Source organism: Hippocampus guttulatus, chromosome 8 (assembly GCF_054856545.1).
Source record: "Hippocampus guttulatus isolate MCC_2025c chromosome 8, RoL_Hgut_1.0, whole genome shotgun sequence".
In the NCBI taxonomy this organism is placed as follows: Eukaryota; Metazoa; Chordata; class Actinopteri; order Syngnathiformes; family Syngnathidae; genus Hippocampus; species Hippocampus guttulatus.
Genome location: NC_141268.1, coordinates 15,459,119 through 15,487,002, shown reverse-complemented (window position 1 = coordinate 15,487,002; position 27,884 = coordinate 15,459,119). Strand labels below are relative to the sequence as shown.

Here is a 27,884-nt window from a genome sequence, read left to right as displayed (position 1 = left end):
AGCACTTCCATGTTGAGTCATTTGGAATCTTGCATCAAAGGCATGCACAGTGGTTTTTCTGGACTCCCCCCCCCCCCCCCCACACACACAAACGACCTTTACACCATCATGGGGGTGTCTGAGCTCACAGAGCTGATCGACGCCTTTCTTTTCTTATTTGCCCCCTTCCATTCCTCTTCGCCTTTTGGGTTCAACCTCCCGTTCTGCTCCAACGGGTCTTTGGTGTCGTCGGTGAAGTCCCTGCCACCCTCGTTCCCTTTTTCGGATTCAGTCTCTAGGTAGTTTTGGGTGTCGCTGACGGTGGAGGAATGGAGGCTGCCCATTGAGTCGTCCTTCTCCGGATCTTGACTCGGACAGCAGGCGCAGCGGCAAGGTGTGAGGTAGAGGTAGACGAAAACCATCACGATGCTGATCAGGCACGCTATGAGCGTGGTGTACGCCGTCTTCAGGTTCTCCGAGTTGGCATTTGTGGTGCTGTTGAAGACCACGAGGGTGAAGCAGAGTGTCTGGTTTAGGGTGTCTGCGGTGGCGTGGCAGGTGTACACGCCGGAGTCATCCTCCTTTAAAGGTCCGAGCTGAAGGTTTCCATCTGGGAGTATTGTTGCGCTTTTGTTTGCCGGAGACATCGGGATGTTTCCTGGCAGGGTCCAGGTCTTCACCATGTCTCTCTGCTTGGTGTCGCAGTCCAGCACCACAAACTGCTCCAGGTAGGCTTCCCTGTCCATTATCTTGACCTCGCTGCAGTTCAAATAAGCTTTATCCAGTTCAAGGGTGACCACTTTTCGTTTCGGTTGACCTGCGAGGATGCAAGTGTGCTCATCCTTAAAGTCCACCGCTGAGCTAAGGTCTTTGAGGTGCCAGCGCGCAACCACGTTGAAAAGATCACAGCTGCACGGCAGGGGGTTGTTGTGGAAGTACAGACCGTTTTGGATCCACGCGGGCAGAGCTTGAAGCTCATGAAACGTCAGCGCTTTGATCCGGTTGTAGGAGACGTCCAGCAGCGTGAGCGTCTCGATGCGGCTTTGGTCCTTCACCAGTTCCAAGGGGAAGCGCGAGATCAAATTGTGACTCAGGTAGAGCTTCTGCAGGTTGACCAGCCCCGAGAAAGCGGCGGAGCGATCGATCTGCGAAATGCTGTTCTTATAAAGCAGCAGTACCTCCAAGTTCTCCAGCGGCCCGAACATGTACTCATCCAGCTGGCGGAGCCGGTTGGAAGACAAGTCCAGGTAACGCAGCCTCGTCACGTGCGCAAACGCCTCCGAGGACAGGAAGAAGAGCCCGTTGTGGCTGAGCAGCAGCGTGTGGAGTCGACTCAGCACGATGGGTGTCCACTCTGCTCGCAGTCTGCCGATGGAGTTGAAACTGAGGTCCAGCACCGATGTGTACTTCGGAAGAGGGGTGGGGGGGTTGGTAAGATTCCCTTTGGAACAGCTGATGATGCTGCTGGCGCACACGCACGTCTTTTGGCAGTCCAGCGGGCCTCCCATGAACTGTCCACCGGCATGCTGTGACCAAAGCAGAGGTCCAACCAGGAGAAAGACGCTCCTCCTCAACACCGACCGATTAGGTGCGTACAATCTCCCCATTGTCTCAGAAGTCTTCACGGCGGATGAGAATCATGGATCTGTGGAGATAATCCGGTTGATTATTGACTGACGATTTTGAGTTTAACCCTTTCATGCATCCTGTAAACCGATAACATGATAAGATGTCCACTGTAGTAACCGCTGTGGGTTAACTTCTTATTTAGAGCTCGTGTCCACACTTTGGCATGTTAGTTACCGACAAGCGCATTTCATTTCAAGACAAAAGTGCATCCATCACTATCGCAACACTAGTGGCACCCCTGTTAGGTTTTGTTTCTTTGTAAGAATTTGCTTTTTTTTTTAATGGAAGGCACCAAAACCCATGACGCTCTTTAACCTGCATATATAAAAAGAATAACATATCTTTCATCTAATCTAGTTCATTCTATTCTCTTGTCCATTCATTTTCGATTGTACATGTCCTCAATGGAATCGACCTCTGCTAACTTTGGGTGAAAAGTGAGGTCCAACCTGCACCGGTCGCGAGCCAATCGCATGCGCAAACAATCATTCTAATCTGTACACAATTTAAAGTCTGTGAGGCAGCCATGCCAATAACTAGTTGCTGCCCAGTCACAAAAAAAAGAATTTTGTGTCAATCACAAAAAAAAAAAAAAATCGCGCTATAAGCACCCAAGCATCTTATTTCAGCTTTCCTTCAAACCTTGTATAAAATGGACCAAAATCCTAACCTGTGTGCACAAATTAAATCCTGTCTTTTAAATTAATTTAATCAAAACTGTTGCATTGAATTCATGATATTCCGCCATCGTAGGAGATAACGTGCACAGTAAACAGTCAGGTATGCTGCATAATCTGGAGGTGCATTGCGTTGCAGGTCACAGCCCAAAAGTTCTGCCGACTCGGATGAACAAAAAAACGGCATTTTTTTTTTTGTTTAGTTTGTTTTTGGGGGGGGGGGGCAGAAGAAAGGCTAAAACGTGTTCCGCATGCGCGGGCTTTACCATGTGTTGATTCTTTGCAGCAAGCAGACCGAAATAAAGTCCTGGCTTTTGTCTTGGGTCCAATCTCCGGTGAGCCGCTCCTGTACGGGATCGGCCGGTGGCTCTCTTTCTGCCCCCCTCCCCTGCAGCGAGTACATCACATAAAGAGTGAGTAGCACCGCGCAAGCAGCCCGCCCGCAGTCTTGATCGCAGAAGAGCGAAGGCACCATGTGATACAGTTGATGCAATGGGCGGCACGTCACCGCTCAATTCTCGCTTTCTTTCTCTTCCTTCCTTCATTCCTTCCTTCCGCCCTCCCCCCACACAGCACGCCTCGATCCAAGACAAAACCTTACAATCTCAGGCATGGCACCTCCTAATTGATTTGCACTTGAAATAGTTGAGAAACGACGAGGACGCTCCTGTCGTGACGAACAGTGCGCGAATAGGCCCTCACAAGTCACAACTTAGAAGGCTGTTTACTTCTTTTCATTTTATAGTTTGATATTTTTGACCTCAAACGTGTTTCTCGCACACATTTGTACTATGTATACTTCTAGCTTTTTTTCGTTTGTTTGAGTAGCGGTTGGGTACAGTGCCTGTTTGTATACCATGGAAGTGAAACGCATTTTTGTGCTCATCCTATTACCCTCTTGCACCGCAAATTCATATTTAGCCCTTTTGAGGGACAGCGGTCACTGCAGTGGACGGTTTAACAGGCTACAGGTTATCATTATAGGCGCGTGAAAGGGTTAAAATCAAGGGACATCAACTATGACTACATTTGTTGCATCTTGAAACAATATAATAAGATAAATGAAAACCATTATTTGTCTCACAATTGAGAAATTCCCAATTTACAGCAGCAAAATTACGCAAGGGGGCAAAGTAGAAGACAAATATATATATATGTATATATATATATGTATATATATATATATATATATATATATATATATATATATATATATATATATATATATATATATATATATATATGACGAGGTCACAATATATCACTCCAAAAGGAGCTGCCCAGTGCTGTCAGGTTGGCCTGGAGGGGGTGAGAGGGTCTGTCCATCATAGCTGTTAGCTTAGCTAGCATCCTCCTGTTGCCCACCTCCTCCAGAGTGTCCAGGGAGCAGCCCAGGACAGTGCTGGCCCTCTATGTGTTGCAGTTTCTTCATGTGTTCAATATTTATGACATATATACAGTACATTACATTGATTATTTTGATATGCCATGATTGATATATACTCTATATGTGAAGACATTGATCACATGATTGATTTCTCACAATAGTTGTGAAATAGATCAATATCACTATTGAACACTTTATTTCTATGATTCTCTGCCTGTGAATTATCCCCAGAACATCACAATGTCCCATTACTGGTGAGCTATTTTTACTTTGGGCCCGTGGCAGCGCATTGGCGACCCCTGAACTAGACTGATGATTGAACTATAAATCCAAAATATAAAAACCCTTTTGAATATTTGGCAGACAGTGAGTGAATGGCTGAGTGACAAATATGTTTATTTTTCCAAAGCAAATATTTTACATTAGAAAACTCTCGTTGCTCACCACCATGAAAAAAATGTCACCAAAAAAAAAAAAAGAATGCATACTGAAATCGTAATGTGTGGTAGTATAGGAGAAGATCATTTCATTTTTCTGCCTGGCATAAATAAATGAACAAAGATTGAGAAATAATGCATTTTTGGACTATGTGAAAAATTTCCACGGAAATTTCTGGAATATGACGAATTCCAACCTACTTAGTTTACTACTACGCCATAGGAACAGAACTCTGTTGTAAACCGAGGACCCTCTGTCATCTATTTTCCGTGAGCGTAACCTCTGCAAGGTGGCGGGATTGATTATTGAACGACTTGGTGCAGCTTTCTTGAAAACAAACAAAAGTAAAACATGCAGGGACAGGGGTAGGCATATATTGTGCTGCACTGCCATTATGTTGCAAGCAATGACGTCCGTGTCATGATGAAGACCTTCCTCTTGGCGCATCTCTCGCCACTGGGGTGAAGGACGCGGCGAGTGTGTGTGTGCACTGCAGCAGCCTTTGCTCGGACGTGATGTGCATGCAGCTGTGTGGGATGGATCAGCGTGTTCGGAAGTATTCTGTTCCAGGTGTTTTAAAGGGGGCTTATTGAAAATGGCAGCGTTATGGTCTCGTGCAGGGGTCCCCACCGACACACTGACTAATGGTGGCTTGTGTCGTGAAGGGCATCCGGTGTAAAACCTGTGCCGAACACATCATGCGAGCGAGCGACTTGTTGTGTCAACCCATCGCAAGACAAAGCTACTTCTTCTTCTTAGAAAACTTTGGTAATAAAGTTATACATGGGCGGCCCGGTGACCCAGTGCTTAGTGCGTCGACCTCACAGTAAAGAGGTCGTGGGTTCGATCCCGGCTCCGACCTTCTTGTGTGGAGTTTGCAGGTTCTCCCCGAGCCTATGTGGGTTTTTTCCGGGTACTCTGCTTTCCTCCCACATTCCAAAAACCTGCATGGCAGGCTGATTGAACACTCTAAGCTGCCTCTCCAGCAGCGCATATCCCTGTTTGAGTCTCTTTTCGTCCTTTTACTTTATTTATTTCTTCTTCCCATTTTGTTATCCCTTTTGTATTTATATTGCACTTAATTGAACGGTGTTTGTTTGTTTTTTCTTCTTTCTTCTTTCTACCCACATTCTTGCTGCTGGAGGCTGTAAATTTCCCCAGTGTGGGACAAATGAAGGATATCTTAACCCTTAAATTGTCCCTGGGTGTGAGTGTGAGCATGGATGGTTGGTTGTTCGTGTCTGTGTGCCCTATGATTAGCTGGCAACCGTTCAGGGTGTCCCCTGCCTTAAGACGGCTGGGATAGGCTCCAGCACCTGCCGTGACCCTTTCGAGGATAAAGCGGTGGATGTGCAGTATGTGGTAACCCATTTCTTGGTAGCTTTAACTCTAGGGTGCTGGGTCTTGCCTCTATGAACCCAACGGCGGGTTGGCTATTTCACCCAATCTGGATTTCTATTGACGCCGAAGCTTTAAGAGTGAATGCAAATTTATTGGATGGAGGCTGACTATTGGAGCTCATTAGATTATGGAGGTTACACTAGTGAACGCACGACCTTGACAGGCGCTAACACCTCAGCATCTCTCACACACTGATGGCGCCGACACTGAAATGCTGCTCAGCTTGTTAAAGTGTTATGATCAATACCAAGGTTGAAATCAAAGGCCACTGTAGAAGCACCAAAGAGATATTTGAGCCTGTCGCCAGCCAGAACCCGAGCGGTTGTTAATGTGACAGCCTAACCGCTTGAGTGACTGACGACCCCGAAAGGCCCGCAGTAATTAGAATGGAGGGAAAGTCTCATCATGAGAGTATTGGATGGAAAGCAAGACGCAGCAAGGCAGTCTTTAAATTAAAACATCAAGATGTCTTTCACACAGTTGGAGGATGTTGAGATATTGAAGCAGACTAACAAGCCGACCACCGTGCCACCGCCCAATAATAGTTTAATTAATTGTAGTTATAAATAACATTTTACAAAGTAAAAATGTTTCCATTATTAAAATAAAAAAATGTACCGGTATATAATTTTTAACTAAGCTCTTTTTTTTCGGACCTTCAGTCCAAATGTTTTCCTGCCCCTGTTAGAGTGGAACCCCGTGAAGCCGGAATGTGACTAACTCTACACCCGCACACTTGTTAACGTTAATTTCATCCGTGCTGCATTTGTTGTGCATGACTACATCCAGGATCTTAACTGTTCTCATGCAGTAGGTGTTGTGTTGCAAATGGACTCAAGTGTGTGGAAGGTGATGCATCTCCTACCATTAATAATGGAATGTATTCAGCATCAGGGCATTGATCTTTCTTCCAACTCCCATGGAAGGCATAATGGTTGTCAATACACAGGAGAGTGATTGTGGCTCCACACTCACTCCTAAACTAATACGACTCTGCTTATTTGTGGAACTGTGACTGATGTTTATATGTGCATAAAAGTAGTCATCCCTTCATTTTGTATCTACAGTTGTGATTTGAAGACGTACTGGTGTGTTCGACTGCATAACTGAGTTCATTTAGTCAGCGGCCTTCCAGAAGGACATAACGCCTACAGATGTCCGCTCCTCCCATGAATTATAAACGAGGCGGTCCAAGTGGGTAAAGGTAATATCCAACGTGTTGTCGGGGCTTCTCTCTGGAAGGATCACTCACAACTTGTAAGATCTCTATTCTTGTCAAACATCTTTTTGCCACTCTCTCACCACTTTAAGGGACAGTATTTTGCAGTGTATTGCAAAATACTGTATACTGACGCAGTACACTTCTACACCACTGTAAACCACGATTGTTGCAGCGCAAACAGGGTCGATCAAAACTGATCAGTGTTATCTCAAATTCATTTGAATAATGGGACACTGAACATATTTTGTCTTAATCCCTGACGATCACAACTGCATCACGGGTTTGTAGGCCGCTTTACGTTCAGTATAGAGAAAACACTGCCACCATGTGGCGTATTTGGGGAAGCTCGTTGTTTTATTTGTTACGTTTTCATTTTTAAGTGACTTTCATGTCACTCAAGCTCACCTCAGAGAATAATAATAATATGATTGATAAAAATACAAAAATTAAGACATTCAGCAAAGTAGTCTAAACCACAAGAACCACAATAATACAAATCAATGAACAGCATTAGATAATCGACAGATCATTCAATAAGCCTGTTAGGCAGAAACAAAGGCTCAATTATCATACGCATCAAGTTATCAGTAATGATATTCTTATTTTACGTGACGTTATGTTATACAATGACGCCATTTTCCGGTTTAGTTAAGTCATGACATTAATGGGAATCATAAACCGCGCGTCACTCGTCACATGTATCATTTGTGACCCTTTCAGCTGTTTCGCTGCATTACAAACCTTCACACTGGAGAGTCACCAAGGCAACTTACATTGCTCTACTCGATCTCCAGCAACACATTTTTACATTTCAACAGCCTTTATTATGTGACACGGCTCCCGGTCGTGTTTGTGCGTGTATTACTTTGATCAAATCATAAACAACAGTTATCATGCGAGGTTTCCTTTGGTGCAAAATGATTTCATCAAACAGGCAGGTCAATATTATCCCACTCAGGGCGTATCAGGGCTGGCTGTTTGTGTAGGCGTCAATAAATCAGTTTGACTAAATGCTGCAATGGGCATGAGCTGACAAGTGAGTGCAGCTGATATCGGTTCTCCGAGTGATCGGCGGTGGTGGCACTCTGGGGTTCGAGCCGCCGTCCTTTTGCTATTTCCGAGTGTGAATGTGGAGTCTATTTTCACGGTTGCTACGGAAACCATTGTATTTGCGATGGCAATGATAGGTGCTGCCAGGCGAGTGAGGAATCCGCTATTTTTGTCATGAGTCAACAGCGCACCCCCTCGCACTCGCTCACGTGCGGCCACACACACGCACGCGCAGCCTACACGGCTTGCTCGCTCAAATTAAAACGTGCACGCCAACTGATATTGAAGTAACTGCCCCTGTTAATTTGGAAGGGCAGTGATGTCCTGGTGCAGTGATTCAAAATAGGCGGAAATTTTGCGTCACGCCTGATCATGCTTTCAACAAGTATCTTGTGTTTGACTCTTGAAACGTGTTTTTCCCAGAAAGCATTGACTGAACTTCAAATCTAACTCCAAACGCCTGATGACATATGAAGAAAGGCACATCGTTTAACGTACTACGTTTACAGCGTGTGCTGTATGTTGACGCCTCCTTTCCTCATCATTTCCTGACATCTTGATACCATGACAACCATTGTAATGACAGTCTACTCTAATGCCGCATGTTGTGTGTTCTGCTGTCTGAGCTGAGTGTGCATGTGTGTGTCTGTGGGGTTACTTGTACGACTGATTAGTCATTTTATAAAGTGTTGAATGTTGAGAAACCCCCCCCCCCCCCCCCCAACACTGCACTAAATGCTGTTTTGTTTCTACTGGTCTGGAAATTGTTCGGTTAACAAAACCAAGTGCATGTCGAGTAATTTATTCTGATGTTCTCACTAAATGATGTTATTAATACATGTTTTTTTGTTCCAGTAGTCAGGAAATATGGTTAGCACAATTCCCAGACCGCCAAAAGATATCCATACAAAATATGTTGGCAAGGACTTTTTATCTCCTTTATTGACTGTGGACGCCCGCCCGCATATTTGTGCTTTAGCGCAATCACATATTCACCAATTTATGGAAAAAAACCTCATAACTCTGCAACGTGGCCAAAAAAAAGTTTGAAATATTTTTTTTTCGAGGCAATACTGCATGCTGTATGTGTGAATCTCAATATGTTGCAGTGTGCCTTAAGACAACAAACAGTACTTTTGTAACCATACCAAAGCAGCATCACTTGTCCTCTCAACCAAACTCGCATTCAGGCAAACGCTAAAGGATCAACGTTAAATTTGTGAATGACAGTCAAGTGGTCTGTTTCTCGAGATAGTCTAACTAGGACTGGACTAAACACAGCATCAAATCCAATCCGATCTGTCACAATAGCTTAGCAGAACATTGCTAAACCTATTGAGCTGAGTTGTCACTCTGACATTATTCGAATCTGTCTATTAGCAATTTAATTTAATCAGTCAGTGCATGTGAGGTGTTACATGAATGGTTAAGGAGGTGTGAGGGGGTGATTGGCATTAAATGCAAATGGTTGGGCAACCTTACAAATGCAAATAAAATGGAAAAAAAATCTGTTGATAGGAGTCTCGTTGTATCCATAATCGTCCAGATTTCATTGTCCTTCTGTAGACAGCAATGAGATGGACTGTACAGTATATGGAAAGGATCACCGTGGCAACAGGAGCCCCACTTTGAGAAGCTAAGATGATGGAGGCTGAAGGCTGGCCTCATCACTTCCCAAACCTTCTCTATAAATCTTGTGCCGGAGGCTGCACTGATCCATGAAACTGCTAAAATCACTATTGAGTGACAATAATAAACAAACATGGAAGATAGTGAGAAAAGGAAGGATTTCAACATGCAGGAGTGCAAATATAGGACTGTTCACATTAACGCCACTGTCAAAAAAATGTGCATTATTTTTTTCCCCAATTCTGCATATGTGAACAACACATTCAACACGCTAAGAGTATAATTTTTATGTATTGCAATCTGTATACAGTATATCTGCACATATATACTGTATATATTTAGCAAAGTGTAATTTTAATCTATATATGCCAAACCATATATTTTTAGTGGGGTTGTTGGAACATGCAATGAAATACTACACTCCGATTGTGGTAATGTAATATATACTATATGTATGGCTTGGCTCAGTAAAGGTTTTGGGAAAAAAATGCAATTAAAATGTCTTGATGGAGCGTTTTTGTTCAAATATTCATCGATCAAAGGGTTACAATACCACAACTATTGACATTTGTTTGCCCATCTACGACATTTAGCATTGTGTGTTAGCATTAAGCTAGATGAAGGCAAAGTTGCCCTTGCAATTCAAAACGTGTAATTCTCTTTGTTTTATGTTTATTTTGACAATTAACTTCAAATGGGAATGTCATTCACCATCTTGAAGCCTCTTTGTAAAATTGTTCACGTGTACTGAAATGAATGGAACTTTTTGATCGAGTTTGAGTCTCGATTGAGATTGATCGCAGTGCCTCGGCGTATACTTCAATTTGGAACTCAAGTACTGTAGCCACTTGCACTCACGACGTCGTGTAATATCTGTGCTGTGTTCCTAACAGTTCAAAATGAACGCGACATACACTAGGACCCAGTGGAGAAATGACACAGAGGTCCTCTTCTGCAACCATGGGAAGGAGGAGAGGAGGGGAAGAGAGGAGAGTGGGCTGCCTGCCCTGTGTCTTTGCACGCATTCCCATCAGCATCTATTGGATGGAACCACGTCTGTAGTCAACCAGGATGCGGAAAGCAGAACAAGCGCCGGGAAGACGAGTGAAGGGGGCCGCGTTCCTCGCAGGTGCATGACGCTGCTTGAGTCCGAGATGCACCACATTCTCATCCTTCAACCCCAAAGCAGCAGTGCGAGGAAATATTCTTATTCAGGTACATCATGCTCTCTACCCCCCACCCCCACCTCTTATATTAAAATGATGAGGGAGGAAAAGAATCAACTTAATGTACGGCGAGAAATGCACCGGTAATGCCTTGCTTTACACAGCGGGTGTAATGTATTAATGATTAACATACAAATGAGTGGGTGGTAAGACATGACTAAACCTGGCAGGAGGGTAAATCTGAATTGGGGCACCCTGTTGTTTGATTTAGACTCAAAGTGCTAACTGGAGGCAACCATTCAAGGATTAAGTCTTCATTTAATTCCCGGTGTCATAATCAGAAAAGATCCAGTATATCCCTATGCATCTTTGCGCTCCGTGAGTTTGGAGACAGAATTGTATGGGCATGCAATGGAAAGTCCTTCTAATACACAGAGTACACACTCTTCAGACACTTCATTAGGCACTGGATAAGAACATCCAATACGTGAGACGTGGCAAAAGATTCTGCTTTTACCATCATGCCAATGTTCATTTCTGACAATGTTTATTATTGTGGCGGCAGTTAGCAGAGGGCTGTGAAGAATTGCACAGAATACGGTGAGCTGTTCCTAATCATTTGGTTCTTGACCGAGTACATCATGGATGATTGAGACAAGATCTTAGAAATACTACACGGATCAGGCAGCCTTGTTAACACATATGTCATTGGATTGTGGTAAGATTGTGGCCAGTTATAATAATAATAATAATAGATTTTATTTTTAAGCGCCTTTCAAGACACCCAAGGACACTTTACAATAACAAAAAACACAAAACAATACGGGTTGAGCAGCGGCAGCCAAAACGCGCCAGCGTTCACTCAACCCGAAGGTCAAAGAAACAAGGGAGGGAGAGGGGGAGAAAAAAAACCCAGTTAGTACATAGAATTCTTAGTGGATGAAAATAAAATAGAAATAAAAGATAAAATAAGGCTCCCTATATATGTATGCATGTAAGTTTGAATGTATGTATGTACTTACACGTGTAAGTACACACACACACATACACTTCACAACTACAAGAGCTTCTCAAAGTGGATATTTATGATTTTTATGTGGACTGTGTACTGCGGCTTGGGTGACGTTTAGCCAAGGTGTATTGCCGCACATGAATTTTCAATTTCTTGTCCAAGAGCCACCGATATAGTTGGTGTCCTGTGATACATGGCGTCCTTTCGGGTACCTCCTGTATGGGGCTGGGGGTAGAACAAATGAAAATGTGTGACTCAACTGGGATTGTGTTCTTCATTCTTTCTGCCATTCAGTCGTTCAAATGAGTTCTCTTGTCATCGTCAGTTCATCTGAGGATTGACTTTGGATGATCACAGAGAGAGTGAACAGAGCAAACTCGCCGCTCACTGTGTTCTCTTTCTTCAGGGGGTGCTTGTGACTGCGGGCAGAAGTGAGGATTTTGTAAATGAAAAAGACTGTTAAAACCTTCCCCGACCATCAGGCCAGCATCACAACTACAGGGCGGCTCCCTACCTAATTCCCAAGCCTCTGTCCTGCGGCCGTACTTCCTGGCTTTGAAGCATGGGTGATGGGCCAGTGAGGGACCCCGCCTGCCCGCCTCATCCCACCCTCCGATGGAGCCAGCGTGGAACTCCTCCCTCCTGCCTCCGCAGCTCCTGTCCAACATGTCTACCTCCGTTCTGGCTGAGGGCTGGCCTCCGTCCCAGTGGCTAGCCCTGGCGGCCATGCTGTTCATGGATCTGCTCGCCGTGGTGGGCAACGTGGCCATCATGGCGGTCATCGCCAAAGTCCCGCAGCTCCACAAGTTTGCCTTCGTCTTCCACCTGTGCTTGGTGGACCTGCTGGCCGCCTTGGTGCTAATGCCCCTCGGCATGGTCTCCAGTCGAGCCTTCTTTGGGGAGGCCCTGTGCCGTAGTTACCTCTTCCTTAGCGTGTTCCTGGTCAGCGCCGCCATCCTGTCCATCTCGGTCATCAACGTGGAGCGCTATTATTATATCATCCACCCCATGCGCTACGAGGTGAAGATGACCGTCGGGCTGGTGGCGTCAGTGCTCGTGGGGATATGGATCAAAGCTTTGGCCATGTCCGCTTTGCCGCTGCTCGCCTGGATCCTCCAAGGTGCGAGGACTCCCCTTCTGGAGGGTAGCGGGGGAGGTGGGGACGTCTCATCTCCCCCCGCTCAGGGTCAGAGGCGCTGCTCGCTGCACTGGACGGGCGGCGGCTCGAATCGTTTGGCGTTCATGATCCTCTTCACGCTGCTTTACTTCCTCTGTCCGCTGCTGGTCATTTTCGTCGTATACTGCAACATGTTCAAAGTCGCTCGGGTAGCCGCGATGCACCACGGGCCTTTACCCACTTGGACCGACACACCGCGGCGCCAGAGATCGGAGTCGCTCAGTAGCCGGTCCACGATGGTTACCAGCTCCGGGACGGAGACCGGGACCGGAAGGGAGACGCCGGCGCGGCCGTTTGGAGGAGGGAAGGCGGCAGCGGTGTTGGCGGCGGTGGGCGGCCAATTTCTGTGTTGTTGGCTGCCCTATTTTTCGTTCCACCTGTATTCCGCCCTGGCTGCCAGCTCCCCGACCGCATTGGCATCTCTGGAGGAGGCGGTCACCTGGATCGGTTACTTCTGCTTCACCTCCAACCCCTTCTTCTACGGCTGTCTCAATAGACAGATCCGGGATGAGCTGGGCAAACATCTACCGTGCCTGTTTCGTCGAGCGGGGCTCGAAGTGGAGGACAGGCTGCCGAGCCGCGAAGGCTCCATTGAGGAAAATTTCCTCCAGTTTCTTCAGGGCACCGCCTGCAACTTGGAACCTCAGAACTCGCACAGCACCTCCAGTCTGAAGGGGGAGGCCTGCCGCCCCTTGGCTCCGTCTCAAGCGTCTGAGCCCGCGCATCCTCTACCTGTTGATTTTCGAATACCCGGACAAATCGCAGAGGACACCTATGAGTTTGCGGATACTGATCAGGCGAAAAACAACCACATAGATACGGACACTTAACTCGTTTCCCCCCCCCCCCCCCCCCTCACAACATTGTAATTGCAGACATCAGGAAAGTTGTTGATGACATGCGACAAGATTATTATTAAATGAGTGAATACAAGAGATGGATGAAAATATTCTGCCTATCCTCACAAATTAATGTTCACTTTTGATTTTCCCAGTCAGGGAGGTTTGCCCAGCGTAGTCCTTTGCTTACCGCAAAATTTCCACTGTCAGTATGACGCAGTGCATTTTTTTTCACCACTGCAAACTACAATCAAAATACGAGCATACTGTTAAATGAATACCTCGCTGACCGTATCCATCAAAACTCAGCATTATCTTGCAAAAGCAGAATTTTTGGAATAGTCCATGAACTTGTTCTCCTTAAAGTCCCTGTAAAGTGAAAATATGTCTTGCAAATTTCACACCACAGATAAGAATGTTAACAACCTGCCAAATTTGAATGATTATAAACATCGTCGAGTTCGCAAAATGGGAAACATCAGGCTGTTTTCTCCGGATGCGTTCGCAGAGTGCGCTGAAACCACATATCACTCAACTGTTTTTTTTTTGTTTTTTTTTTGGTCAATCAAATACAACTGCTTAATCTGGAAAACGTGTGTCATGGTAGGGCTTTTCCACACCATGACAACAAGGCGCTCTAAAGCACACACACCAGCATAAAACCTCGTCGACACACTGACTGTTACATCGGATGTATTTCTTTCTTGTCTCTCACACTTGCGCCTTCTCTCCGTAACGAGTGCGCACTCACTGCCAACAACGGGGCACTCTAAAGTTGCCACACCAACGGATTATCCAAAGAGAGGATGTATTTTTTAGGGTGCAGGCATAGATAACTTCACATTGCAATTACGCCAGTTAATCGCTGATGCGAACCAAGGCGCTCAAGTTCAACTCATGATCGAAAGGAGGCCGTGCTGTGTTAGCCACACCCACACAAAAAAAATCTGGAAAACTGAAATAATTAAAAAAAAAAAAACACTGTAGCTCCATGACTGAGTACTACATAGTTCTCAGACTTTGCACATGTTTTCAGCAATTATTTTGAAATGTGGATAAAGCATTTAGAGTCAAAAAAAAACCTCGACATTCGCTTTACAGGGTCTTTAACTTGCCCAAGTGTACCTAATGTGTAGTTCTCTAGATTGTATCGCACTTTGCCTCATCGGGTTTCCTCTCTGTTTTTGACAGTGTGTGAAAACAAGGATGTACCGGTAGTTAAACAAAGGAGTTAGAAGTGGATTTAACAGTTTGAAAAGTTTTTCATTAATTGAAATATTTGGGGGAAAAAACGTTTGGGAGGGTTAGGGGGGTAGCTGCTTTTGCTAAACATTCAGCTTTGTACGGTGAATGATGATTTTTTTTTTTTTTTTTAAATCTTGAAACGCTGGTCTCAAGCTTGATATCAAGCTGGGCTGTTAGGCTTTGATCACCAGCTTTGTCCCGATGGATTATTCCAATTGTTGTGCTGTGATCTTCTGCCTTTGGTAATCACAAATGAAGAGTGCAACGCTGTAGTACGAATGGGAGTATTTATTTTGTCTTGAGTTCGACAGTGGGGCTTTCATTCAGAATAAAGCCTTTCTGAATTCTTGGAATCAGCCTGGCACACATCATGTAAGCTACAGTTTACTGTTTTTTTTTTTTTTTAATCATTTCCTTTCAGCGAGCAGGTTGTGTTATGACTATAAACTAACTCTTGAACTCATCTGTTGGAGGAAATAGAAATCTGTACTGTCTTGAGGCTCAACATTTGATCAGGGTGCTTACGTCCCTTTTTCGATTCTTTCACTTGCTCAATGATCTGTTTGGTAGACTTGTAAGTGTGCTTTATGTGTACTGCGCTGCTTTACTCATCCTTTTTATGTTACGTTTGTCCGTGAGTGTTAAGTACATGTTTTGAAATTGATTGCAAGGGGCCTGAAATGTTTTGACCTGCCGCTGCCTTCTTTTTTGCGAGTCGTGGAGATGATCATCGCGGAGGAGAAATGTACTGTATATAGCGGTTTCTTTGACTTGCCTCATCAGGTTTTATGTACAAGACAAACCTTGAATATGATAACTACATGCAGAAGTAATCGAAATAGCAGGTTTACTCACGTGGAATACAGGGTTACCATGATGTTCTATAGTTTTGGAGTGAGAGAGCTGAAATCAGCTTGATGTTCTTTCATGTATATCCAAGTGGTGAATGATGTGAAGCATTTTCAATAATGGGTTTAGGTTGGTTTTTTTTAAAAATCATCTTTAAAATGAAAGAATGGCTTGCACGTGTGTAGAACGTTCACAGCTAAAAGTTCGTTGAGAGCTATGGTTGTAATAAAGAGTTTCTATGTTTTTAAAAGAACACATCAGTGTTCTCATGATTGCACAGGAGGAATGCAGGAGATGACAATCCCGACAGGGTAATTTCTTCTAATGTTCTTATCCTTTTGGACATGATCCAAAATGGGCTGACTGGAGTTTAGGATAAGAACCTGGATGGACCAGTTAGATCAAGATCTTTGCCTTCTGTGCTCACCTTTTTTCATAGCAACCAAATGACTGTGGAGACTGCGCCACTCCAGCTCTTGAACCTCATCATTCAATATTCTTTGCATGAGGCAGAACCAGGAGTTTGTGATCCACAAGGCCACGGCTCCCACGATACAGAGTAGCTTCTCAGACTTTAACAAACTCAAAAGCAAAAACACAAACAAAAAAACCCAAAATAAAACTGTAAAGACTTTTCACAGAACGATGCAGCTTCTCTGTTCCAGAATGGAGGATGGTGGAGCGTGGCAATCCTCACACCCCTACGATGGACCTCAGTCAACTCGCCCCCAGATCCGCCAGGATGCGCCATCCCCATGGCAATTATTACCTCGTGACATTTTTCAGTGCCGCTGTGGGTGGTGGGAGGAGCCTGCTCGAATGGGAGTCCTGATCTGTGCGTCTTCTCGGAATATATTACAGACTAAAGCATACAACTCCTGAAATTCGTTTTGGTTATTTTTAAGACGACTTGGGACTCATAGTGTGAGTATTTGTTCAGTTAGTTGATTGACATTGCCACTTCATTTGATTAAACAAAATAGAAAATTGAATCTAATATATAATATTATGCAAACTCCCTTCGCACTCTGTGAAAACACCTAACATCAGATCGAGAATGATTTTTAATTTTTAAATTTACACTTTGAAAAGATTGAACTGTATTTAAACTGTTGAAAATGCGCCACAGCAGTTGACAACAAAATAAAAGCGCAGTTGTAGAGAAATGCATGAAAACGATTTGGCATGGCTCGTACCTGAGGGGAATTATAAGAAAACCTGTTACAGAGAACAAGTATGAATGCGTGCTGCTGTCGTTGTAAAGGGAAAAAGAGTCAAGTTTTCAAGTTAGTGGTTTGCAGTGACTGCTTGTAGGAGGGCAAAGGCCATTGAAGCTGAAGTGCTATTATGCAAAAAGACCCTGTAGAGTGCGGGGGCGGAAGAGAAGCGTGAAAAGACGATGAATTTCTTCAGAAATACGATAGGAAAGACATTTCATTGTCTGCAAGCTAATTTAAGAACATAGTGTGGGTATAGTGTAGATCAAGGACGTTTTGGACAGAATTCAGCTATACAGACAGTGTGGAATTTCAGTCCAACAGAATGGACAGTAAGAGCGGCTCCCCTTTCTAGTATACGGATGCAGATTGGGTCTGTTTGCGCAGTAGAGTTCGACTACATGGAGCATAAGAGTTACAGCTGTGCTTCGTGTTTTTCATCGTTTTGTTTCATATTTATCGTCTACATTTGTCAACCCCCCCCAAAAAAACCAACACATTTTACAAGGAAGTGGTTTACAAGCAAAAAACTGATCAGCATTTTGTCCTTTTTTTTTTTGCTAATCAAAAGGGCACTTTGGACATGAAGGGAAAAGGGAACATGTGTCCTGACAGCCACCCATACCACTCCCTGCACTACAGTCTACTTATTTGTTAATAACTGATAGCTTCTCGTTTCAAAGGTTCACGTAGTGTGTAAAAGTGATGGACTTCCGTCTTCAAAGTTACAATGTGGCAGCACGTTATTGCGGCTATTACCTTTTTATTGTTTACATCTCAGGACATTTCTATGAATACACGTGTTCAACATTGTGCTTGAGAAAACGACTATTGCTTTTAATTAAAAAAAATTATACTGCTGTATATTAATTCAATTGCGTCTCTAAAAGGGAAGTGAGTCAAGAGGGACGCTGGGTGCGACGGAACGAAATGTGGGTTTAGTTGAAGTGCACGGCATGCAGCACTCAACAATAAAGACACAATTGTTCCTGTACTAACTGCGCAAATGCTGATATTATAAAGCCAAGGTAAAACAACAAACAACGTGCTTATTTGTTTGTACAATAATTAATTAGACAATAACGGTCACGTTGCCATAAGAAAAACTAAAACACCAACAAAGCTAATGTGGCGGCTAGTTAGCTCAGCCATCGGGGTGTATGGCATTTAACTCATTTATACCCGAGCGAATGTTATGCTAAAGTGGTTTATAAAAAACAGTAACCATTGATTCGTCGTGTTTTGACAGGCAACTCAACTTCCTGTTATAATGAGCTGCTTCCCGAATTCCGATTCATCCGCAACCATGTCGGGTGGTGGTGAGTAACCAATTTCTCATACTATTCACCAATTTAGTAATAACATATTCTTCGTCCGCTTTTCTAATTTGTCTTCGAAATTATTTTTATGGTTTCTGTATTTTAAAATGTCCTTGCTCGGTTGTTTGCATCTTCAAGTATCACGATGTCACGTGACTCCCATACAGCACATTTTCTATACATCCAGTTTGTCCTAATTACAAGGTCTTGGGCGATAGTTGAAGATGAAGAGTACAAGTAATGTGTACTCTCATTGTTTGACAGGTATTCATGCAGTTGTGCTATTTAATTTTACCCGTATGTAATTATCAGGGTAGATAATATATCAGATAATAATGCTTATTTTTATCATTTGAATAGCTGTTGTCCCACCAGCCTGTCTAACCATGGCTAAGGTAACGTGTTTGTTTTAGTATTGAATTGTACAAAGTCATTCTTTTGGGTAAGGACGTAATTTTACAAATCAAGCGAGTTGTTTGACAACACTGCTTTTGTCAAGTTTTAAGACATGTACAGTGTATTATAGCACATGGGGCACAGCGAGCGTGTAGTCGAATTAAATGTTTTTTTGCTTTTTTACAAAACGTTGGAACTGTGAGATATACGTGCTTATCACGAGGATGCCCCGCTGCCTGTATTTAAAAAGTAATTTAATTTAAATATGCATCCAACGACACAATAAATATTTGTTGATCAACGCTGATCATTGTCTATGTCCATTAAGGAATTTCACTGCAAGCTGCATAAATAATTGTTGTCACTTGATGGTGCTGTTGGCCGTTCTTGCTTCAGTCCGACTGCAAAAGCAGTTGGTGTTCCAAAATGTACTCAGTTTTCATCTTTTCTACGTCTTTTTTTTTTGGAACACACACACACACACACACACACACACACACACACACACACACACACACACACACACAGAGTATTTTTGCTTGGAATAATATTAGAGATAAATATAACAAGCATTTTCATCTTGCTGCAGGAAAATCTTATTAATCTGCATCTGTGTAATGTCATTAACATTAGTGTTGCAGTGTACAAGGACTTAATTTGTGTTTAACCCTTGCTGATGTTTAACCCTTGCTGAATGTAATATAAACGGCTAAACAATAAGAATCGCAAATCATGTGGTTGTTTAACATTGCCGCTTGTCACTGTTACTATAGTAACAGTGACAAGCAGTCAACTATGAAAATAGTTGACCGCTGTTGGTCCGAGTAGAGCTTTTCTTTCTGAACTTTCCAGAAGAAGATTAGGGCACTGATATAAAACTCGTATGTTTGAGTGCCTCCGGTCACGTTCCAAGTGTTTTATTTTTCTTGTCTGCCTTTTTGCGTTCTGGTTGTGTATCTGTGCTATTTTTAGACCATTGGAGGAAAAAAAACTTTTGTCCTTCGCTCACCTTCCTGCTCCATTTTGTGGCAAGCTGGCTGTCATACAGCTGCACTCTCGCAACCAGTGTCCTCCTGCAGCTGGATCCCTTTACATTAGCTGCTTAAAGGTTATTTTCTGGTTGCTAAAGCAACCAAGGAGGATGGCTCTCTGCAGGAGTTGGGCAATCCTTGCTTTTAGAGTTGCTCTTGACCTACGGTTGGCTGGGAGGAGGAGGAGTGAATGCTGCAGAGGACCCTCTCACGGCCTCGCGTGGGTCCTGCTGCCTGGCTGCCCCAATGTGAGACGGAGTTCATGCGTTGGAGCCGCTCCTCCTCCCTCCCTCTTCTGGTTTGTGCGCAGCCTTAACTGGCTTTGCTCCACTCGCCGCATGAGTGCAGGCAGCAAGATGTCAGCATCTTTCTCTACCAGCGACAGCTCAGGGAAGCCCAAGTCCCCGTTCCGCAAGAGGGCGAGCCTGCAGAGCACCACCAGCACTGGTGAGTGAGGATGAGATGGGGATTCTTTCCAGTGAGAAAAGCTAAATATTTGGCACTGTGAAAAAGGAGCGTGAAGGGAAGAGGCATTGACGGAGGTGGGAGGCTTTGCCTTTTTGAAAAAAAGTTTTGTACACGCTGAGAAATTAATTTCTTTTTCAAATGAGTTGTGCAAAATGCATTATGCTCAGTTTGAATATTGCAAATAGACATTTACAAACGTGGCTCTTGGGTCCACTTGCCGTCCTCTTTGTTGTGATGACTCTTATCATTTAGGCATGGCCAGGCGCCATCGTTATCTCCGCTTGCACTTGGGTGCCGCACAGCTGTGCAGCCATTTTATCTTGTTGGTTTATCTCTGTTATTTATGTCACCATGAAGAGGTAATGACATTTTCTGTGCACCTTATGATAAAATACGAGTATGTTTAGATAACGTAGAAATAATAATCACATTTCACTATCCTATTATTCCCAGTTTCTTCCCTAAAATGATGGCACAACATTTATTTCTGGATGTAGAGAACTTGACATGACAGTGGACGAATGGTGAGCAAGTCTGCCTCACAGTTCATAAGTTTGGGGATTGAATCACGCTCTCCCTTGTGCTTGTGTTGGGTTTCTCTGAGTCCTCCGGCTTCTTCTTATGTTCCTCACCCCACAAAAAACATGATTCTTCTGTTCATTAAAGGCTTGAATTGTCCATGTTAAAAGTTAATAGACTGTTTTACTTCACTTTATTTGAAAATAAATTGCATTTAAAACATGCCCTGTACCGTAACTAAAGATTTTAGTGTTGTGACAGTTTGGCCCTGGGGAGGTTTGGTTAATTAAATGATTTCTTTGAGGATTTTTTTAAGGTTTCACTATACTGGGTTTTCACCACATCCATAGCAATTAACACAATATTTTGACTGCATGTCTGAGGTGTTGAATATGCTTTTCGAGTTAGTGTGATGAGATGATTCCAGATCAAGCGGAGGCTTCACTGCCTGCTGGGTGGTTGAGGTAAAGCAGAAACAAGACCAGCAATTCAACTTTGAAGCAATTCCACATTTATATTGATTTCATTGTGCAACCACAGTATAGCAGTAGCAGCATGCTATGACCAAGTGCGAATGTGTTTCTGGAGCTGCTGCTGTAGCTGCTATACCATATTTGCTGAGGAAACTCATCTTTGCTGCAGGCATAAATAACTTAGAGGTCTCTGCAGCCATTTTTGTGCTCTCAATTAGTCGCTCGGCTGAACCGACTCATGGTCTGTCATGAAAGCCACATACGGACCACCAAAAGTCCTTGTCAGTCTTATGGTACTTTTAATGACAAATTAATTGTCTTCCAGAAGCATCTGCTGCCTTGTCTCTTGAGCATCTTGTGTTTGAATTGTTACCAGTATAAAAATAAACTCAACTCTACAGCACCCTTAGCGCAATCTCGATTGATTTGAAATGATTCTCTGATGTGTATTGACCCCCCCCCCCCCCATGGAAACGTTTGTCATTTTCTACATCTGCAGGGGGCTCCATCCCAAAGGACCCTATTGGCATCACATGAAGCAGAATATGTAATGTAGCACTGTACCAAAGCAGGCTGGGCTATGTGTCGTGATATAGAGTTGCTATTAAAGTGTCTACCTGAAAGGTGGAATGAATTTCTATCCTCGTCTTGAATTACTGCTTTGCGCTACCATGTAATCTTCAATGATCCCTCCCTTTTTCCATTTTCCACACAAACCCGTTTACAACATTAGTCTAATGACAACCAAAACAAGATCTGTATTAAAAAAAATAGCCTTTCACTAAGATGAATGTTCAGTGGAGCACAGACAAGGCTGAACATCTGTCCCAGTTTGACTGAAAAAAAACAAGCTGCACACGTAAAATCCTGTGGGTGGCGATAATGTGCGTTAAAATGGGTTCCCACTCCCTGGTGCAACCATATTGTTTGACAGTATCGCCCTCTGCTGGAGCCGGTAGGTCACTGTCCCACTTGGTACCTCCCCCAGACTCGGAAGAAAAACTCCACATCGAAATGGATTCTTCCTTGGACCTGTGCCACCCCTTGACAAAGTTTTATGTGGGACTCGCGATGATGTTTTTGCATAGTGATACTACTAAACTAACAGGCTAACTAAAATATTTAACCTATGTCAAGGCCGAATTGTTGCTCCAGCTCTTGTGAAAGCAGCTGTAAGATGCTCATGCCAAGTGCCAGGTGTACTGTGGCTGTAGGCGACATTGTGTTTGCTCTGAGCCATGTTACCTCAGTGTAAATTTTTTTTTTTTTAAACAACCCATCTGAGTTGCATGCTGCGAACCTCCACTGAGCTGTCATCAGTCCCAGAAACTATTTGTAGATTTTATGCTGTTTGTTTTTTTTCTTCAGTCAATAACAAAGAGAACCTCACTGTCACGTGACATGACATACTTGCCATATTGCATATGCAATATGGATTATTGAAATTCAAGATACGGTTAAGGTTTTGTTGAAGAGACTGTAGTTTTAGTACACTCACGTGTTCCTCTTTTTTAATCGCAAACTCTAATACAATTTCAGTGTCATTTAGATCCTGTCTGTTTTGGAAAAACAAATCTTAAGAGTAGTCTGTTTTTGTGATGAAATGACATCCAAAGACCACTCTGAAAAACGTTTTCAATGAAAAGTTTCGTTGCCATGTTTGCAGCATACTTGGAGTTTGAATGGAAAATTCAATGCCTTTCTGGTGCTACATATACCTCTTGTGTTGAGGTCTGTCAGTGGTGGGAAAGCGATTTTGGGAGGGCCTCAGAAGCCATCACCCCAACAGGTGGGAGAGATAACACAAGGTCAAGCATATCCTCTGCAGGCTTAAATAGCCTCAGCTTGACACATGTTCCAAAAAAAATGTGGACACGGGTTTTTGGCCTGTCTATATATTACCGGATAGCAATTGCTGAGACCCCTTATAATGTCTTTATTCATTTACTTCCCACACAGCATTATAGCGTGGTCGAAAAAAATGCTCCTTGCCGGATTTCAACAAATAGCTGAGGATAGGTTCCCCAAGAAAAAAAAAGGTGAATTTGTGAATAGCGTACAGCGAATAGGCAGTAGTTCATTGTATTTCATTAATTTGAACTCAGGTGAATAAAGCCCAGTGAATCCAGACTGATGTGAGTTAAAGTGCTAAAGTAGATTTGAAAATAATCTCTTAATAACTAAGTCAAGTGCAAGTACATGTGAGTGCGGCCAGAACACTATTCATTTTTTTTATTGCTTCTACCTTTGGACTGAATGTCACTGTAATGTATTTTCCCTGAGACATGTCATAAAGCATGCCTGCAATATTCGCATATTGTAAAAGTGGCACTGATACGAAACAGACATTTGAAATCGTTTCCTTGGTTATGTACTGTATGATCCTCGGTGTGCATCAGCCCTGCATATGTGTGTGTGCAACATAGCTTGTATTTTTGTGTGATGAGCTGCGGAGAAGATAAGGGCCTTTGGGAACTCATCTGTTGGCTCCGAAGAGTTGGACACAATGTGCACAGATGTGAGGAGTCATTGTGTGCTATTTTGTGGTGAATTCACGTGGGAATTTCTGTGCAAGGTTCCAGATTTGCTCCCTACTGCAATGCCTGTTTTTGTTCCTTGCACTGGGAAACAAAGCGCGCAGCTACTCCCATGTGCCGCTCATGAGCTCTCTGAAAAAGCAAGTCTCGATCTGTTTCTCACCCTTATCCGAGCCAACTTCACTGCAGTCAGCTTTTGCTAGTACAGAGACATCGGTCAGTCACAGTTTATACATATGTTGTGTGTGATACCGGTAGATGAGATTTCACCTAAGGTCACAAATGGTTTTTATGAGAGAATTGATTGAAAGAATATATTTCTATAATTAATCAAAATAGCTGGACCAAATTGCCACTGCTACTTCTGTTGGGTGACAGGCACCTGCGGCTAGTCAAATATTTGTACTCACTAACCTGCTGCTGACACACAGTGCGCCACCCAACTACGATTGACTGTATGCTATTTTCAATTGCGAGGCATGTGTTAAAACCCTCACGCCAAGAAATGAATTTCCCTTTAGAATACAGAGAGGTTTCATGTCCTTTTATGAAAAACATGCTTAAGAATTCAAATCATCTTAACAAACTAGATCATTTGTGTTTGCGCGTCTGAGTCAACACTGGGTTGGTGCTGATTATGGTTATCAACTACAGACTGTTCATTTTAGTTCACATTATATAAACCGCTGATGGTGTCCTGACAGATTGAAAATGAGCTTCTGGACTGGTTGCTAGCCAATTAGAGAACATTTATACAATCAAGCATTAGGATGAATGAACAATGAATGAAAATCAAGGCAATATTGCACTAGCTTCCCCTTTTGGGGGAACCCCCCCCCCAAAACATAACAAAACACCACCACCGCTTCAGTTTGGTCAGTTAATATTTATACAGTATTAGTATTCACATCAGAGGAATATTTAAAGTCTTCAATGAATTTAGCATGCATGTTAATCATATATGTGCTCACCCTACTAATAGTAAAGTATGAAAAATAATATGAAAAATATTTCAAACAATAATAAATCTAACGCAGTGAAACATCCTCTGGCGACAAGTGAATCAAAACATGAAAAACAAAAACATCCCAAACAGAGTTCTTTATTTTCCTGCAAATATCGCATACTTAAGAAGTTTGACTCCTTGTTTGAAATAAAATGCGATATAAAATGCCACGCAATCATGACGCAACTTTATTGACAAGGAGGAGGAGGAGGGAACAAGGCAGAGGAGTGGGCGTGGCCACAAGGAAAGGGCCTCCTCCAATATCAAGCACAATGGATGCTGAGGTGGTTCGTTCCGGTCCCTCCCCGCACCCTTCCCCCCCTTTTTTTTGCCCCGTGGTATGTTCCAGTCCAGTATTTAAATCCGCTTGCTTAAAGTCTTGGCTGCCAATGCTCTGCAAACCGGTGGAAACCAGGAAGCAGCTGAGAGCCACACCAGGAGAAAGAGAGAGAAAACGAGAGAGAGAGAGAGGGGCTCTGCCAGAAAAGAGGGGGGGAAGCAGCTCAACACCATATTGACAGCACAGCAGCACGAGCCAAAAGGAAAAAGAAGGGACATTGTGAGATCGCGGCGCTAGAGCAGCTTACGCTGTAGAGGGCAGAATATACTGTCTCTTCTCTCGCTCTCTATTTTCTGTCATTCTCTCTTGTGTACCCGGCCAGCGGGGGAGGGTACTCCGACTGTCCCAGGCCTAGTTAAATGTCCCAGCATCCCGCAGGAGATCAGACCGGGCCACTGCGACAGTAACTGTGAAAGCAAGACAGGGCAGAGGAGGTATTGTAACTTACACTCATTCACGATGACTGCTGTGTTGACGTGGAATACTGTGCTACAAGTTTCAACACCTTCTTTATGGCCGGCACCGAAGGTTCTTATCATTCGAGGAAGGTTACACAAGCCCCAGATGATGTGTTGGGAAACTCTTGTTTGTGTGTGGTATGCTGACAGACTGTTTTTCTTATGGGGAAGGACATATGGAAGAGGCGGCTGCGTCATGCATTTTGCCAGGCTGCTCTGTTGCTATGATGCTGATCTTAGCAAAGCTTGATGGGCTTCAGTTTATTGCAGTGGGTGGACATCCAGGGCATCTGCTATGGTGCTGTTACCCCCCAGCGTGGCTTAATCACTTCAGAGCATAATGAGAATACATGCCGCAAGAGTGTGCATTCAGTCAGTTCCTTATTATCTCAATGTCAAGATCAGTCTCATTAGAGAGGAGACACATTAGGGGCGGTGTTTTTGTGTGAGCAGCTTGTCTTATGATTTTTGTGTTGTTATTCTGTGATGGCTTATGACAGACTGTGGTCTACTTGTTTCCTCATCAAGGCTGTCACGTTAGCTGTGAAAATGCTCCCTGCCAAACTCCTCTCACAGTGGAATCAATGATGTCCTCACTCCTAACAACTTTGAAAACAAGAGTTTCACCTGGCAAATGTCATCCATTTGTTTACCTAGAAGATCATATTCAAGATGAGGACCCAAGTTGGAGGTTTATTCTCATCTTTGGTTGCTAAGGATCATCTGTGTCTATCCTTAGCCTCGAAGTGAACCAAGTGAAATCTCTAAATGGGGGGAAAAAAATCAATTATAAAATATATCCCCTGCAATTCCAAACAGTTTAAATTAAACCGTGCATGTGCAGATTCAACTCTTTCTTTCCTTGTAACAGCCGTCATCTTCAGGGGCACAACATTGACAGCTTAAGCTAAGAATGTTGCTGTACAGTTTGACAATTCACAAAAGCAACAATTGTTCAACCAATATTTGTATGAACGTGTGAATGAGTAAGATTACATTTGCAAAGGAACATTTTCTTGTTATTAAAATGCACCTATGCAGCTCGGTTGTGGCGATAACACAAGATGCACAGTTTTCGCTGAGTAGTAAAATTGCAAAAATCTTGATTAATTTAAAAAAAAAATCAGGTATTCACACCTATCCTCTGAATATCCATCGTTGAAATGTAACTGAGTTTGTAAAAATTACAAACTCAGTACTTTGCATAATATTGATTACATAGATCATAATGATATGTTATGCGTATTTGAATGAAATGGGAGAACAGGCCATGTGAGAGTGCGAGGGTGTGTCACAAATTAACACCTAATGTGTGCCAACGTATGTACGGAACAAAAACATTGTTGTCATGCTTTCTTGGCTTTGCGTGACTGAATCACTCATAAAAAATGCTGTGGGCTCAGATGTCCTAGCATGACCCCGTCACTTCTTTTTTGTGTACTCGGGTTACAGCCTGCCGGTGACACAGGGCTGAGATCGGCGCAGACGCAACGCTGCAGGGCTTCACGCTCTCAGCACTCGCTCTACTTACCTTGGTCGTTCTTCTCGAAGTGGCCATTGAGCAACACTTCACACCTTTGATAACCGTTGATTGAATCAGTCACCATAAGCCAATCGCGACCCGAAAGCGAGATAAGATTTCTCGTAGCGGAATTCCTGTTTCTCTCGACACTGGTCTCTGAATCGCTTTCATTCTATGTATACGTGCAATCATAGTAAAGTTATTGTCATATTTTGGTTTAACAGTGTGTGACAAAAACCGTAATATGAGTTATATTGAGACCATACATTCCCAGTCCCAAGTTGCTCATGCTATTGAATTAGAAACTTTAGTAAACAAGTGAACATGAAGCATGAAACCAGTTTTTAGTTGGCTTTGTGTTGGACTCACAGACTCGATATAAAATGTGGGTTTTCAGCTTTTTTTTTTTTTTTTTTTTTTTGGTCAACATTGCTTGAGTAAACACATGATAAAAATGCAACTGCCAAAACTGTCTGCCCTGGGCCTCCGAGCTTGAGTATTCCAAAGGTTATGCCGGGGCAGAGCAAAGAGGATGGAGGAGCTTGGAGCATTTTGTTCCAAAATACATTCTCACAAACAACCAATGACATTTTTGAGGTGAGGCGCTTCCTCGACCCTTAGCAACGCATTCACACCGAGAACCAAAGAAATGCCTCACCTTTGCCGTGGCTGGAGCAAAAGAAGGAAACGAAAAACATTCAAATCACTTGGACCCCTTTGTTGAGGTGCCCCAAATGATACTGATGCCAAGGGCATCCCACACGTGTTGTTTACAGACCAGGCGACGTCTTTGTCCACACGTAACTTGTCAACTCAAGCATTGAAAAACATCTACTTTAGATTGAGATTTGGACGCCAGTCATTATGACGACAAAAACAAGTTTGTTTTTTTGTTGTA

General features: G+C 43.4%; 3 protein-coding genes across 7 annotated transcripts in view; 2 read left to right on the top strand and 1 right to left on the bottom strand.

The window, feature by feature from the left end:
- Positions 1–98: 98 nt before the first annotated feature.
- LOC147201401 (amphoterin-induced protein 1-like) lies at positions 99–2,683 on the bottom strand. The gene is made up of 2 exons (XM_086118062.1): positions 2,552–2,683; positions 99–1,624 (listed from the first exon to the last, which is right to left on the bottom strand). The coding sequence occupies exon 2, from the start codon at positions 1,584–1,586 to the stop codon at positions 99–101; it is 1,488 nt and encodes a 495-aa protein (XP_085974188.1). The 5' UTR covers positions 1,587–1,624; positions 2,552–2,683.
- Positions 2,684–10,398: 7,715 nt separating this feature from the next.
- Positions 10,399–13,598, top strand: LOC147201400 (G protein-coupled receptor 61-like). The gene is made up of 2 exons (XM_086117834.1): positions 10,399–10,627; positions 11,997–13,598. The coding sequence occupies exon 2, from the start codon at positions 12,206–12,208 to the stop codon at positions 13,595–13,597; it is 1,392 nt and encodes a 463-aa protein (XP_085973960.1). The 5' UTR covers positions 10,399–10,627; positions 11,997–12,205; the 3' UTR covers position 13,598.
- A 2,882-nt stretch (positions 13,599–16,480) lies between these two features.
- ampd2a (adenosine monophosphate deaminase 2a) overlaps positions 16,481–27,884 on the top strand; it is a 24,506-nt gene continuing 13,102 nt past the window's right edge. For 2 of the 5 annotated variants that reach the window (XM_086116827.1, XM_086116824.1), the window contains exon 1: positions 19,957–20,110. In XM_086116827.1, the coding sequence (XP_085972953.1) occupies positions 20,002–20,110 (109 nt within the window). In that variant the 5' untranslated portion in view covers positions 19,957–20,001. Of the gene's footprint in view, positions 16,625–17,842; positions 17,946–18,166; positions 18,237–19,956; positions 20,111–25,294; positions 25,441–27,884 lie in introns of those variants that run through there. The other 3 variants (XM_086116825.1, XM_086116826.1, XM_086116830.1) reach the window with 3 other exon arrangements.